Source organism: Lutra lutra, chromosome 2 (genome assembly GCF_902655055.1).
Source record: "Lutra lutra chromosome 2, mLutLut1.2, whole genome shotgun sequence".
Lineage (NCBI taxonomy): Eukaryota > Metazoa > Chordata > Mammalia > Carnivora > Mustelidae > Lutra > Lutra lutra.
Genome location: NC_062279.1, coordinates 201,985,965 through 201,999,631, shown reverse-complemented (window position 1 = coordinate 201,999,631; position 13,667 = coordinate 201,985,965). Strand labels below are relative to the sequence as shown.

General features: G+C 43.2%; 1 protein-coding gene across 6 annotated transcripts in view; it reads right to left on the bottom strand.

Moving 5' to 3' along the window:
- Positions 1–12,406, bottom strand: part of LOC125093820 (growth-regulated alpha protein-like) — a 115,859-nt gene extending 103,453 nt beyond the window's left edge. For 4 of the 6 annotated variants that reach the window (XM_047719515.1, XM_047719514.1, XM_047719512.1 and 1 more), the window contains exons 1-3: positions 12,092–12,247; positions 11,862–11,985; positions 11,678–11,761 (exon numbers count right to left, since the gene is read on the bottom strand). In XM_047719515.1, the coding sequence (XP_047575471.1) occupies positions 11,678–11,761; positions 11,862–11,985; positions 12,092–12,185 (302 nt within the window). In that variant the 5' untranslated portion in view covers positions 12,186–12,247. Of the gene's footprint in view, positions 1–7,272; positions 7,384–10,245; positions 10,955–11,677; positions 11,762–11,861; positions 11,986–12,091 lie in introns of those variants that run through there. The other 2 variants (XM_047719517.1, XM_047719516.1) reach the window with 2 other exon arrangements.
- Between the last annotated feature and the right edge of the window lie 1,261 nt (positions 12,407–13,667).

Sequence of the window (13,667 nt, the reverse complement as noted above, 5' to 3'; positions counted from 1 at the left end):
AGAGGAAAATATATAGCGGTACAAGCCTTTCTCAAGAAACAAGAAAGGTCTCAGGTACACAACCTAACCCTACACCTAAAGGAGCTGGAGAAAGAACAAGAAAGAAACCCTAAACCCAGCAGGAGAAGAGAAATCATAAAGATCAGAGCAGAAATCAATGAAATAGAAACCAAAAAAACAATAGAACAAATCAACGAAACTAGGAGCTGGTTCTTTGAAAGAATTAATAAGATTGATAAACCCCTGGCCAGACTTATCAAAAAGAAAAGAGAAAGGACCCAAATAAATAAAATCATGAATGAAAGAGGAGAGATCACAACGAACACCAAAGAAATACAGACAATTATAAGAACATACTATGAGCAACTCTACGCCAACAAATTTGACAATCTGGAAGAAATGGATGCATTCCTAGAGACATATAAACTACCACAACTGAACCAGGAAGAAATAGAAAGCCTGAACAGACCCATAACCAGTAAGGAGATTGAAACAGTCATCAAAAATCTCCAAACAAACAAAAGCCCAGGGCAAGATGGCTTCCCGGGGGAATTCTACCAAACATTTAAAGAAGAACTAATTCCTATTCTCCTGAAACTGTTCCAAAAAATAGAAATAGAAGGAAAACTTCCAAACTCATTTTACGAGGCCAGCATCACCTTGATCCCAAAACCAGACAAGGATCCCATCAAAAAAGAGAACTACAGACCAATATCCCTTGATGAACACAGATGCAAAAATTCTCGCCAAAATACTAGCCAATAGGATTCAACAGTATATTAAAAGGATTATTCACCACGACCAAGTGGGATTCATTCCAGGGCTGCAAGGTTGGTTCAACATCCGCAAATCAATCAATGTGATACAACACATTAATAAAAGAAAGAACAAGAACCATATGATACTCTCCATAGATGCTGAAAAAGCATTTGACAAAGTACAGCATCCCTTCCTGATCAAAACTCTTCAAAGTGTAGGGATAGACGGCACATACCTCAATATTATCAAAGCCATCTATGAAAAACCCACCGCAAATATCATTCTCAATGGAGAAAAACGGAAAGCTTTTCCGCTAAGGTCAGGAACACGGCAGGGATGTCCGTTATCACCACTGCTATTCAACATAGTACTAGAAGTCCTAGCCTCAGCAATCAGACAACAAAAGGAAATTAAAGGCATCCAAATTGGCAAAGAAGAAGTCAAACTATCACTCTTTGCAGATGATACGATACTATATGTGGAAAACCCAAAAGACTCCACTCCAAAACTGCTAGAACTTGTACAGGATTCAGTAAGGTGTCAGGATATAAAATCAATGCACAGTAATCAGTTGCATTTCTCTACACCAACAACAAGACAGAAGAAAGAGAAATTAAGGAGTCCATCCCATTTACAATTGCACCCAAAACTATAAGATACCTAGGAATAAACCTAACCAAAGAGACTAAGAATCTATACTCAGAAACTATAAAGTACTCATGAAAGAAATTGAGGAAGACACAAAGAAATGGAAAAATGTTCCATGCTCCTGGATTGGAAGAATAAATATTGTGAAAATGTCTATGCTACCTAAAGCAATCTACACATTTAATGCAATTCCTATCAAAGTACCATCCACTTTTTTCAAAGAAGTGGAACAAATAATCCTAAAATTTATATGGAACCAGAAAAGACCTCGAATAGCCAAAGGAATATTGAAAAAGAAAGCCAAAGTTGGTGGCATCACAATTCCGGACTTCAAGCTCTATTACAAAGCTGTCATCATCAAGACAGCATGGTACTGGCACAAAAACAGACACATAGATCAATGGAACAGAATAGAGAGCCCAGAAATAGACCCTCAACTCTATGGTCAACTCATCTTCGACAAAGCAGGAAAGAATGTCCAATGGAAAAAAGACAGCCTCTTCAATAAATGGTGTGAAAATTGGACAGCCACAGGCAGAAAAATGAAACTGGATCATTTCCTTACACCACACACGAAAATAGACTCAAAATGGATGAAGGACCTCAATGTGAGAAAGGAATCCATCAAAATCCTCGAGGAGAACACAGGCAGCAACCTCTTCGACCTCAGCCGCAGCAACATCTTCCTAGGAACATCACCAAAGGCAAGGGAAGCAAGGGCAAAAATGAACTTTTGGGATTTTATCAAGATCAAAATCTTTTGCACAGCAAAGGAAACAGTGAACAAAACCAAAAGACAACTGACAGAATGGGAGAAGATATTTGCAAATGACATATCAGATAAAGGGCTAGTGTCCAAAATCTATAAAGAACTTAGCAAACTCAACACCCAAAGAACAAATAATCCAATCAAGAAATGGGCAGAGGACATGAACAGACATTTCTGCAAAGAAGACATCCAGATGGCCAACAGACACATGAAAAAGTGCTCCATATCACTCGGCATCAGGGAAATACAAATCAAAACCACCATGAGATATCACCTCACACCAGTCAGAATGGCTAAAATGAACAAGTCAGGAAATGACAGATGCTGGCGAGGATGCGGAGAAAGGGGAACCCTCCTACACTGTTGGTGGGAATGCAAGCTGGTGCAACCACTCTGGAAAACAGCATGGAGGTTCCTCAAAACGTTGAAAATAGAACTACCCTATGACCCTGCAATTGCACTGCTGGGTATTTACCCTAAAGATACAAACGTAGTGATCCGAAGGGGCACGTGCACCTGAATGTTTATAGCAGCAATGTCTACAATAGCCAAACTATGGAAAGAACCTAGATGTCCATCTACAGACGAATGGATAAAGAAGATGTGGTATATATACACAATGGAATACTATGCAGCCATCAAAAGAAATGAAATCTTGCCATTTGCGACGACGTGGATGGAACTAGAGGGTATCATGCTTAGCGAAATAAGTCAATCGGAGAAAGACAACTATCATATGATCTCCCTGATATGAGGGAGAGGAGATGCAACATGGGGGGTTGAGGGGGTAGGAGAAGAGTAAATGAAACAAGATGGGATTGGGAGGGAGACAAACCATAAGTGACTCTTAATCTCACAAAACAAACTGAGGGTTGATGGGGGGAGGGGGTTGGGAGAGGGGGGTGGGGTTATGGATATTGGGGAGGATATGTGCTATGGTGAGTGCTGTGAAGTGTGTAAACCTGGCGATTCGCAGACCTGTACCCCTGGGGATAAAAATATATGTTTATAAAGCTGTAAAAAAAAAAAAAAAAGAAAAAAGAAAGGATGAATACCCAAGTTTTATAGCAACATGGACGGGACTAGAAGAGATTATGCTGAGTGAAATAAGTCAAGCAGAGAGAGTCAATTATCATATGGTTTCACTTATTTGTGGAGCATAACAAATAGCATGGAGGACAAGGGGAGATGCAGAGGAGAAGGGAGTTGAGGGAAATTGGAAGGGGAGGTGAACCATGAGAGACTATGGCCTCTGAAAAACGATCTGAGAATTTTGAAGGGGTGGGGGGTGGGAGGTTGGGGGCACCAGGTGGTGGGTATTGTAGAGGGCACGGATTGCATGGAGCACTGGGTGTGGTGCAAAAATAATGAATACTGTTATGCTGAAAAAATAAAAAACAATTAAAAAAATATTCAGATTGTAAGCTTAAGTTTTATTATCATCTATTTCATTAGTTGAATTTTCCCACAAACCTGACACTTACATACACTTGCAAGTCACCAAGAGAAAAAATCCCATTTTTAACCATAATCTTATGTTTCTTTCTTCAAAATATTTACCCACCCTAATAGAGATACAACATAATGTAATGGTAGTAACAACCATTTATCAAGTTCTGCTTTGTGTCAGCATAACTCTATGACATTTTTGCGTGTTATCTGGAAACTTTACGAGGGATGTTTCTATCTTACAGACGAGAAAATCGAATATCCCAGAGAGATTAAATAATTACGAAAGATTAAAAAGAGCTACAAATTTTTAACAGTTCCTCACTTCAAATGTGGAATTTATTTCCCAAATCTCTTGACCCTATGCTGATACTGCTTTGGGCAGTTCCCCAGGGAACTACTGAAAGCCAAAGAAACAATCCCAACTACTTCTCACTTAAAAAAGAAAAAAATTATCAATTTTAATTTTGAGGACAGAATGTTAATATGCACACCATCCTCTTCACAGGGGAAAATAAGGTCCTGAATGTGGGTTTGGTAGACTGTTTTCTCCACAGTAGTAGAAGTGATATGGATATTTCAAAGCAAAAATGCCAGTACACTTGAGGGAATGTGGGTGCAGGGAAGGGCAAAATAGATAATGGAGATTAAGAGTACACTTATCATGGCACACTGGGGTGGCTCAGTCTGTTAAGCATTCGACTCTTGATCTCAGCTTGGGTCTTGATCTCAGGATAAAGTTCAAGCCTCGTGTTGGGCTCCATGCTAGATGCGGAGCCTACTTTAAAAAAAAAAAAAGTACACTTTCGATGAGCATTAAGGAATGTATAGAATTTTTGAATCACTTTATGACTTTATTATATATCCGAAACTAATATAACACCCTATGTTAATTATATTTGAATAAAAAATTAAAATGGAAAGAAACATGAGACACTTAAGAGCTTCTAATTCTGCCCTCCTGGAAAGCTGCTGCCATTATAAGAAGACAGAGCTCACTACTAGAGACATGAAGCCCTGCCAACAGCCAGCACCAAGGACCAGACAAGCGAGCAAGCAGTCCTGCTCACGGCACAGATGACTGCAGAGACCATCAGAAGAACCATTTAGCCCAGACTGATGACCTACAGGGTCATGAACCATGATAAAATGGTTGTCACTTTAAGCCACTATATTTCAGGGAGGTGATAGATAACTGAGAGAGTAACTTTGCAGATCACACAATGTGGCTGAAGCCATCTTTTACTTCAAATTGTTTGGCTGCAATATTCATCGTATTTCCTTTAGAATACCCCACAGAATCCTGTGGTATGGATGGACTACTAGTTATTAATTAGTAATCTGAGACTGGTTCTACAAATTTTAGAAAGCCAACCCTAGAACCAAAACTAAAGAAATTTAATTTGATAATGATCTAATGAATGAAAATTAATTAAATTTAATTTAATTAATGAAATTTAACTAAATTCAGTCCTGTTACTGAATATCAGAAAGCTAAATCCTAGTCCATTTTGAAATAAGACAGTTCTGTGACATTTGGTAATTTCTTGGTGGTCTCTGAGCTTCTGCAGTGCCATCTGTAAAATGAGAGAATTGATTTTTTGTGTGATCTCTCAGGTGTTGAACTAATCTCCTGCTTGGCTGCTAAAAAAACAGTTTCCAGTTTTAGTGTGTGACTTGTCTATTCCTTTCCAAATTATGTGTTCGTCCTCCCCCCCCCCCCAGGGAACTACTGAAAGCCAAAGAAACAATCCCAACTACTTCTCACTTAAAAAAGAAAAAAAACATCAATTTTAATTTTGAGGACAGAATGTTAATATGCACACCATCCTCTTCACAGGGGAAAATAAGGTCCTGAATGTGGGTTTGGTAGACTGTTTTCTCCACAGATCCATTTTAGGGCCTTATGGATCCAACTTCCAGGTTTTGACATTTTCCTTGCCCCACTTCACATTTCCTCTTTCCTTATCCTCTGGTATTATACTCCCTAATAAAATAGTTGTACACAAGTCCTAGCACTGAGATCGAACTTCTGGGGAATCCAAGTGACCAAGTTCCCCTGAAAGCAGATACTGATACTGAGACTTGAGTGTCGTAGTTTAGCTTGGGAAGAACCATAGAAGAGCGAGTGAGGGAATGGGGGAATGTGGGGTAGGGAAGAGAAAAACACTAATAAAATCTATGTAATAAATGTGCTACCACTATAAGTAACTAGAGATTAATCTTGCTATGGAGCTCTGAGAAATCTTGTAAAATATTCCTCAGAATTGTCTCACTGAGACTTTCATTTCCAGCCATATTAGAGTCAAAGGGAACAGTCCTCACCTCCTGCCATAAACAACTAGAAAACTCAATAGAAGACACTGAACAACAGCTTTTAGACATTGGAATAACAAGCAGCAGAAGACTAGGATCCTGAGAAAGGGAAACAAAGGAGATCAGGTTCATGATCCCCCTGGTTTTTTTGCTGGAGCAAATTGCACAGGGAGGGAGATCCCAAGCAGAACTCAGCAATTCTTTGCTGAGTTGAGGAGACAGAGATTTGAATTCAGGGAAACTGAGATGAGTACAAGTTACGGAGTAGGGTTGTAGAAAGGAGAGATCCATGGAAGAAACTAGAGCTCTGGAAATCTGCATGAGGTTCCACTGGGTCTCTCTGATCAACACTAAGTCTCATGTATATGGTCAGGCAGAGAGTGGCCAGAAATCTGTGGGCTGAGCCACTCTTTGACCGCATGGAATGGGGAGATATTTGAGGTTGGACTTGTTAGAGTGGAGGGATGTTGTAAGTACTCAGGGCATTCAGCAGAGTCACAGAAGGAGCATGATTTTGTAGTACAGCTAAACAAACTTTGGGGCAAAGAACTCTCTCTAGATCATCCTCATCAAGCTTTCAAACAAGCCTACAAAAGATCAAGCTGATTCTCTGGTAACTTAACAGCCTGCCACAACAGAGGCCAAGATTCTAAAGAAAAAAAAAAAAAATGTTGACATGCAACAACATAAGATTCAAAATTTCCTGAATCCAATAAAAAATGCTACACATGCCAGGTTGAAAACCATGATCTGTAATGGGATGGGGGGATGGAGTTCAGTCAATAGAAATAAAAATGACAGATTGATAGAATTAGTAGACAAGGATTTTAAACTAACCATTATAAACATGCTCAAGGATAATTTTTTAAAGATTTATCTATTTATTGTTATAGAAAGAGAGAAAGAGTTTTGGTGGGGGGTCAGGAAAACGAGAGAGAATCTCAAACTGACTCTTCACTGAGTGCAGAGCCCAACAGGGACTGAATCCCATGACCTTGAGATTGAAATCAAGAGTTGGATGCTTAACCAACTGAGTCACCCTGGCACCCAATATGCTCAAGGATTTAAGAAAAGGATTTAAGGATTTAAGAGAAAGAAGGATTTAGGAGAAAATGTGAACATAATGAAGAGAGAGGTGGAAAGCATGTATAAAATAAATATATTTATAAATAAATTATTTAGCAAAGCAATGAAATGAGAGTCCTTGTTAAGGTAGCAATAAGAATGTAAATGTTTTTGAGGAGATAAAGTTGAGTAGCAAGGTAGAAAGGAATCCTCATAAAACATACACACACACACACACACACATGCATGCATACACATACACTTACAGTGTAACTTCTGGAATTGTCCAGTCAAGGGACTGGAGAATAGAATATTCATCCACTAACTCCTGCCCCTCAATGAGACTGGACTCTGAAGGCAGTAAATCAAAGGCCATCCTAAAATAAAATAAAATAAAATAAAAAATCAGAGGCCATCTTGTCTCTGAGCTAAGCAAACTCTCTCTCATTCCTGCCTCCCCAAACCCAAATGGAGAGAACCCTCAGGAAGTGGATCAGAAGGATAGGGGAGCTTGAGTTGGGAAACTGTCAGCAAGTATAGATGCTGCCCATTGCGACTGTGGAAGTCATTGGTAAGTGAAGGAAATATGGAGTGGGGCATCAATGGTGAAGGTAGGATAAGATCTTCCTCTTCCTATTTGTGTGGGTAGTCAGAAAAAGAAAGAGAAACAGTATCACCTGTTATTCTGGATTGTCCATAATACTATTGAGGTTTGCTACGTCGCCATCCCCCAATGTCTTTCCAGTCATGTCTGGAAGTCCTGAGAGGATGTCTCAATAGTATTCAAAAGGACTCATAATGACATAGTAGGATCAGCCATATTTCCTCCTTTCTGGGTTTAGCGCCTTTGGCAACATTGTTCAAGAAACTTCAGTCCATGTTGCCACTGCTATTTTCTGCTGATGACTTTTGGAAGCTGTGCTGTATCACCCCATATCCTTTCCCTACTTCACTTCATGACCACCACCTCACATACCCTTGTGTCCCATTTCCTGCCCTAACACTCTCAGTGGGAGACTGCTTGTACTTGCAAAGTCTCAGGGCATTATGGTGTGAAAAGTATAGAGCATATCCACTTGACCCAGGACAAGACAGGATCCAGGACAGACACTAAGGTGATGTTCATGGAATTGGTCTGAAGACCAATGGCAGATTTTTGGAGCCACCAATCATGTTTAATCCCTGAAAAAACTTCAGAAAGTGTATTATGTTATTATCTCCATTCTATTATAGGGGTAACAAGGCTGGGTAAAGTCAAGAAATGTACCCAAGAGCACATGGTCAAGCAATAGAGCTGGAATTTATCCAAAGTCTATCTGATTCTTTGAAAACTATGTCCTTAACCACCATAGGAAGAGAATATCTCTTTTCTCCTTTCTATGCTGCATGTTCCTTATTGACAAGAAAGAGCTCAGTGGCCAGTACGACAAGCTCAAGCCAATGTTTGAATATAAGGGCTGGTCTTATATGTGTGTGAGGTGTGAGGTGTGGCCAGTATGACAAGCTCAAGCCAATGTTTGAATATAAAGGCTGGTCTTATATGTGTGTGAGGTGTGAAGTGTGAGGGCTTTATTGAAGCCTTCAGGGCTCCCCTTATAGATAATTTCCGATGTCCCTTCACTTGGGCTTAGGGAAGGCTAGCATTGGTGGAGCTTCTAGAATGGCTGACATTTATTAACTTCTGCACCATTCACAAATTTTCTTCCTTCTGATCTCATCGACACCATTGGAGTTATAAAGAGGTGACCATTTTTAACTTCATGAAAAAAGCTCACAGAGGTTGTTTCTTGCTACTTGAAGTCCTTATTTATCCAGCTGCTTGGCAAACTAGAACCTGATCTCAGGTGTTAAGGGGACCAGCCCTGTTTTCTTGCCTCTGCTGAAGTAAGGCTCAGCATTTCCTGAATAAGTCTCCACTCAGGGACAAGCACACTCTGCACATCCACAAATATTCTTCCTCTTCAGGTCTGGAGTGTGATTTCAGATTATAGGGATCATTCCTCTCTTTACATATAAATTTTGTTTCTGTCTTGGAATACCGGAGTGTTAGTATCTTCCAGGGGCAGTTTTAAATACCAAGACCAAAGGACTTTCTTAGGCTGGACAATCTATTAGGTTCTGTAAAAAATTGCACTAAGAAGGATGGGAACTAAGGCACTCAAATCTCAAAACTGTTCTATTTGGCAAATTGGTATAAAGAATTGGAATAACATTAAACTCAGTGGTGTTCCTTATAAATGAAGGTTAGAAAATTGAACCCCAAAGTCAGATCTTTTCATAGGTGAAGTACTCAACCATTCACTCTGTGCTTCTATGGGTGACACAAATTATTTGAGTTTTAAAGGAAAAAATCCACTTTACCACCATTTCACGGCCAGTTTCACTAACTTGTCAATAATTGCTCGAAAAATCATTTAGTAAAAGCAGTAAGAGTCCTTGTTAAGAGTGCTACAAGAATGTAAATGCTTTTGAGGAGAGAAGATTAAGTAGTAGAGTAGAAAGGAGCTCCTTATTAAAAAACAAAAAACAAAAAATAATAGGAGCACCTGGGTGGCTCAGTGGATGATCATGATGATCATGATGGTGGCTCAGGTCATGATCCCAGGGTCTTCAAATAAAGCTTTGAGAGCATGGCATCAGGCTCCCTGTTCAGCAGGAAGCCTGCTTCTCCCTCTCCCCTTGCTTGTGTTCCCTCTCTGTCTCACTGTCTCTCTAAACAACAACAACAACAACAACAACAACAACAAAAGCCGGTAATATATACCAGTGACTCACTGAAGCGCAAAGGGAAGCCCACGTTTTGAAAAAGCACATTCTTGCGTATGTGGAATTCAAGGTGAGGGATATCTACCATTGGATAAAGTTAAGCCTAAATTATAGTTCCGTTTCTCTGTGTAGCATATTGAATGCCCAGGAGGAAAAAAAAAAATTTTTTTAAGATTTATTTATTTGACAGACAGAGATCACAAGTAGGCAGAGAGGCAGGCAGAGAAAGAGAGAGAGAGAGGAGGAAGCAGGCTCCCCGTGGAGCAGAGAGCCTGATGTGGGGGGCTCCATCCAAGGACCCTGGGATCATGACCTGAGCCGAAGGCAGAGGCTTAACCCACTGAGCCACCCAGGTGCCCCAGGAAAAATTTTTTTTTAAAGGTTGAAAAATATTGGTGTAAATCATTAGCTTATCCAGTAAAGATAGCCTTTTCCCCCTAAATGAAACAAGCATTTTTTTTTACTTTGAAATACTTTATTTTCAAGTTCTTTTGCAAAAACAGCAATTAGTATTTGAACTTCTGTTAAAAGACATAGAAAAACAATGTATAATTAAGACTAAACAAGGCACTATGCCTTACAAGAAAGACATAAAATGTCCAAAGGATATTTAGAACATTGTAGTTCCTAAAGCTTCAACATGAGAAATGTTGACCACATACTGTGAAATTATTTCAATAAATAATAGCTGACATTCTTTTAAACAATTACAAAAGTAGATGTACACATATATTCCCCAAATTGACAATGACTTCGCCTCTATTTGCTCTCTCCCCAGCCTCCGTCACAGTGGCTGGCATTCCGTGGGCCCATCAGAAGTATTAATTTAATGATTGGAGGATATTTGCAAGCCTTTTACCTTCAAATTAAATAAGAATCAAGGTCGAGCTAAATTGGGTTTAACATAAAATAAATAAAAATAGCGGTACAGTACACAAATAGATTCAATTACATCCTAATTATTTTATATGTAAAATATTAATATGGAAATCTTTTAAAACCAACCAACCAATAAATAAATAAATAGGAGAACTCTCCTAGGAGATGCTCAAACATATTAAGCCCAGTTCAGGTGGAACTGGGAGCTGATGATTCCACTTTCCCTCTTGGATTCCTGTAAGGGCGGGGCCTGATCCGGGTATAGCCACCAATCAGCTTCCTCCTTCCTCTGGTCAGTTGGAGCTGCCCAATAACGAGAGAAATGTCATCCTTTGTAGCTGCTAAGGGAAGATACCACCAGCGCAGCCCTCTTCTCCTGTCCTGACCCTGAGGTTCCAGAGTTTTCTAAATCTAGTCTCCCCAGCCTGGCATCCAAAGGCTATTCCCTACGCTGTGCAGCAGAGACCTTTAAGTTCTTGGAACTTTTATTTAGGAACGCAGGTGGGGGGCTGTGGGGCCTAACTGAAGCTTTAGATCATCATCATCGTAATAATAGTAATTGTCCTTGAGTCACATGGCTAATAGGTGGTAGAATCCAGATTTGTTCCCAGTGCGGCGACACTACAAAGTGTCTGCTCTTCACCTTTAAGCTTTAGGGCCTATGGTGCAGAAAAACCAAGAGTTCTGCTTTTCAGATGTGAAGCCTAGAAGGAATTGGGGGTGGGGGGGGTGGGGAGAGGAATAGGCCTGGGTTTTTCAACAGGTGGAAACTTTTTAATACAACTAACACCAATCAGAATTTAATGAAAGCAGGTTTACCCACACTCATCTGCATGGGGACTCAGGGCACCGGAAATATCCTTCTGGCACCAGAGCAAATGAATGATCTTACTAGCAAATTCCACTGTGAAATAATAACGATTTTCAGTCCTTCAGCTAAACCCTTGATAAAAACTCCCTGGGGCACTTGCCAGGAGTGGTGACCTATGGGTCTCGTCCCACGTGTGAGTAAAGGGCACAACTCACTTGTTCAGCATCTTGTTGATGAGTTTCTTGACCAGGGGGGCTTCGGGGTTGAGACAAACCTCCTGCCCATTCTTGAGAGTGGCTCTGCGGAGAGAAGGCAGAGTCCGCGTCGGCGGGGGTGCGGCCGGGCGGGGGCAGCGGGGCAGGGGGCGGCCGGGGCTCAGCGGCGCGGGGGGTCACTTACATGACTTCCGTCTGCTCGCAGTGGGGGCCCGAGGGCGTCACCACGACGTTCTGGATATTCTTGAGGTGAATCGCCTGCACGGTCTGCAGGCACTGGCAGCGCAGCTCGGCGGCCACGGGCGCCCCTGCGGGGAGAACGCACGGGGTGAGCGCGCGGTCCCGGGTGGGCGTCCCCCGCCCCCCAACCCCCGCCCCCCGACCCGCCCGGGGGCTGCGGCCGCCCAGTGTCACCTGCGGCGCGGCGGCCGGCGGGGAGCAGCAGCAGCAGCAGCAGCGCGGCGCCGAGGAGCCGGAGAGCGCGGGGGGCGGCGGCGGCGCGGGCCATGGGGCTCAGCTCGGAGAGTCGGGGCGGCGGTGCAGCGGCTGCAGAGCGGGAGCGAGCGCTGGCCGAGCGGACTCTGTGGCTCCCGGAGTCGGGAGAACCGCTTTTATCCCCGGTCGGCGCGGGGAAGTGAGCAAGCCCGGGGCCAGGGAAATTCCCGGCAGCGCAGGTCGCTCCGGGGTCTGGATGGAGCGCGCGGCCCCGCCCCGGCGTGGAGGGGGACCCGCCCGGCCACCCGCCTGCCCGGCCTCCCGCGTGTCCCCGCGAGTGGGGAACCTTCTCCTCCCTCCGGAATCCCCAAAGAGGGCGTGAGTGGCCGTCGCGCTGCCGCCGCCGCCCGCAGGGGGCACCGTGGGCGCCCACTGGTGCCGGGTCGCCGGGCGGGAGAGGATCTCGGCGCCCTGGACAAGGGCTGCACCACTGCGTTAGAGCGAGAGTTCTACCTCCTTAGTTATCAGTTTCGGGGGAATTAGGACAGTGAGGGGGCAAATTTGCTTAACGATCCTTTATCTCTACATATTGTCTCTCAAATTCGTTTTGCGTATTTCGCGCACCCGAAGCGACGGCCGTCTCAGATCCCAGGGCGGGTGTCCGAGCCGGCTCTGGCGTATTCTCAAACCACACTCAGATCATGTTGCTCACGTTTTCCACTTGGTGGGAAGAGGGATCAGGGTCTAAACTTGATTCCAGTGTTGATTTTTTTCAGAGTTGAGGACTGACCTGACCTCTTTTCTGTATCCTGCTGAGCGTCCTTCTTCCGTGTGAAATGTGGGAACTCCCCAGGTTCCGGGGAGATCTCCTTTTCCAAATGCAAGAAGGGCTCAGATTTGATCTACGAAATAGGGAACTGGCCGTCAAAGCTGTAGAGGGGCTAGTCGGGCAGGCTGGTGGAATTCACCCCTTCTGGTCCATCCCTGGACAATACAGCACCTAGTCCCCAGGGAGTGGGTGCCTGCTGTGTAGCACCCTTGGTCCTGCTGTGTGCGGATCAAGCACGAACCGCCAGATCACGCTCAAAATCCCCTTCCCCGTACTACGGGACCTTCGGTGTTGGTCCCCCTTTCTCTAGCGGGATGACATGTCTCTCTTTTCTGACTAGGAATTTCAGTCTTTGAGCCTGACACCTTTACTATTTTTTCACCAGAAGTTTTAGAGAACTCTTACTAATTCAATATGAGGTATAGAGGTCTGGAATGTAATAATTCTCCAGGGTACACTCAGAATTCTTGGAAGCGTGGAATCCGATGGGAAGCGTGGCGGGGGTTTGGAGTGGATTGGGGGCGCCGGGAGCAGACAGGAATGGCCTCTGGCTGGGGTGTGGGTTTCTAAGAACCAGGCTCCAGGCAGCCCCGTGTAGGGAACAAGCCTGCACATAGTAACCCGCCCCTGGGCGCCCAGCGAAACTGCTTACCTCCGGTTGCCACCTATCACCTGCAGTTGTTAAACATTTCTTTGTCTACCCCAAGGTAATTATGAGAAATGAGT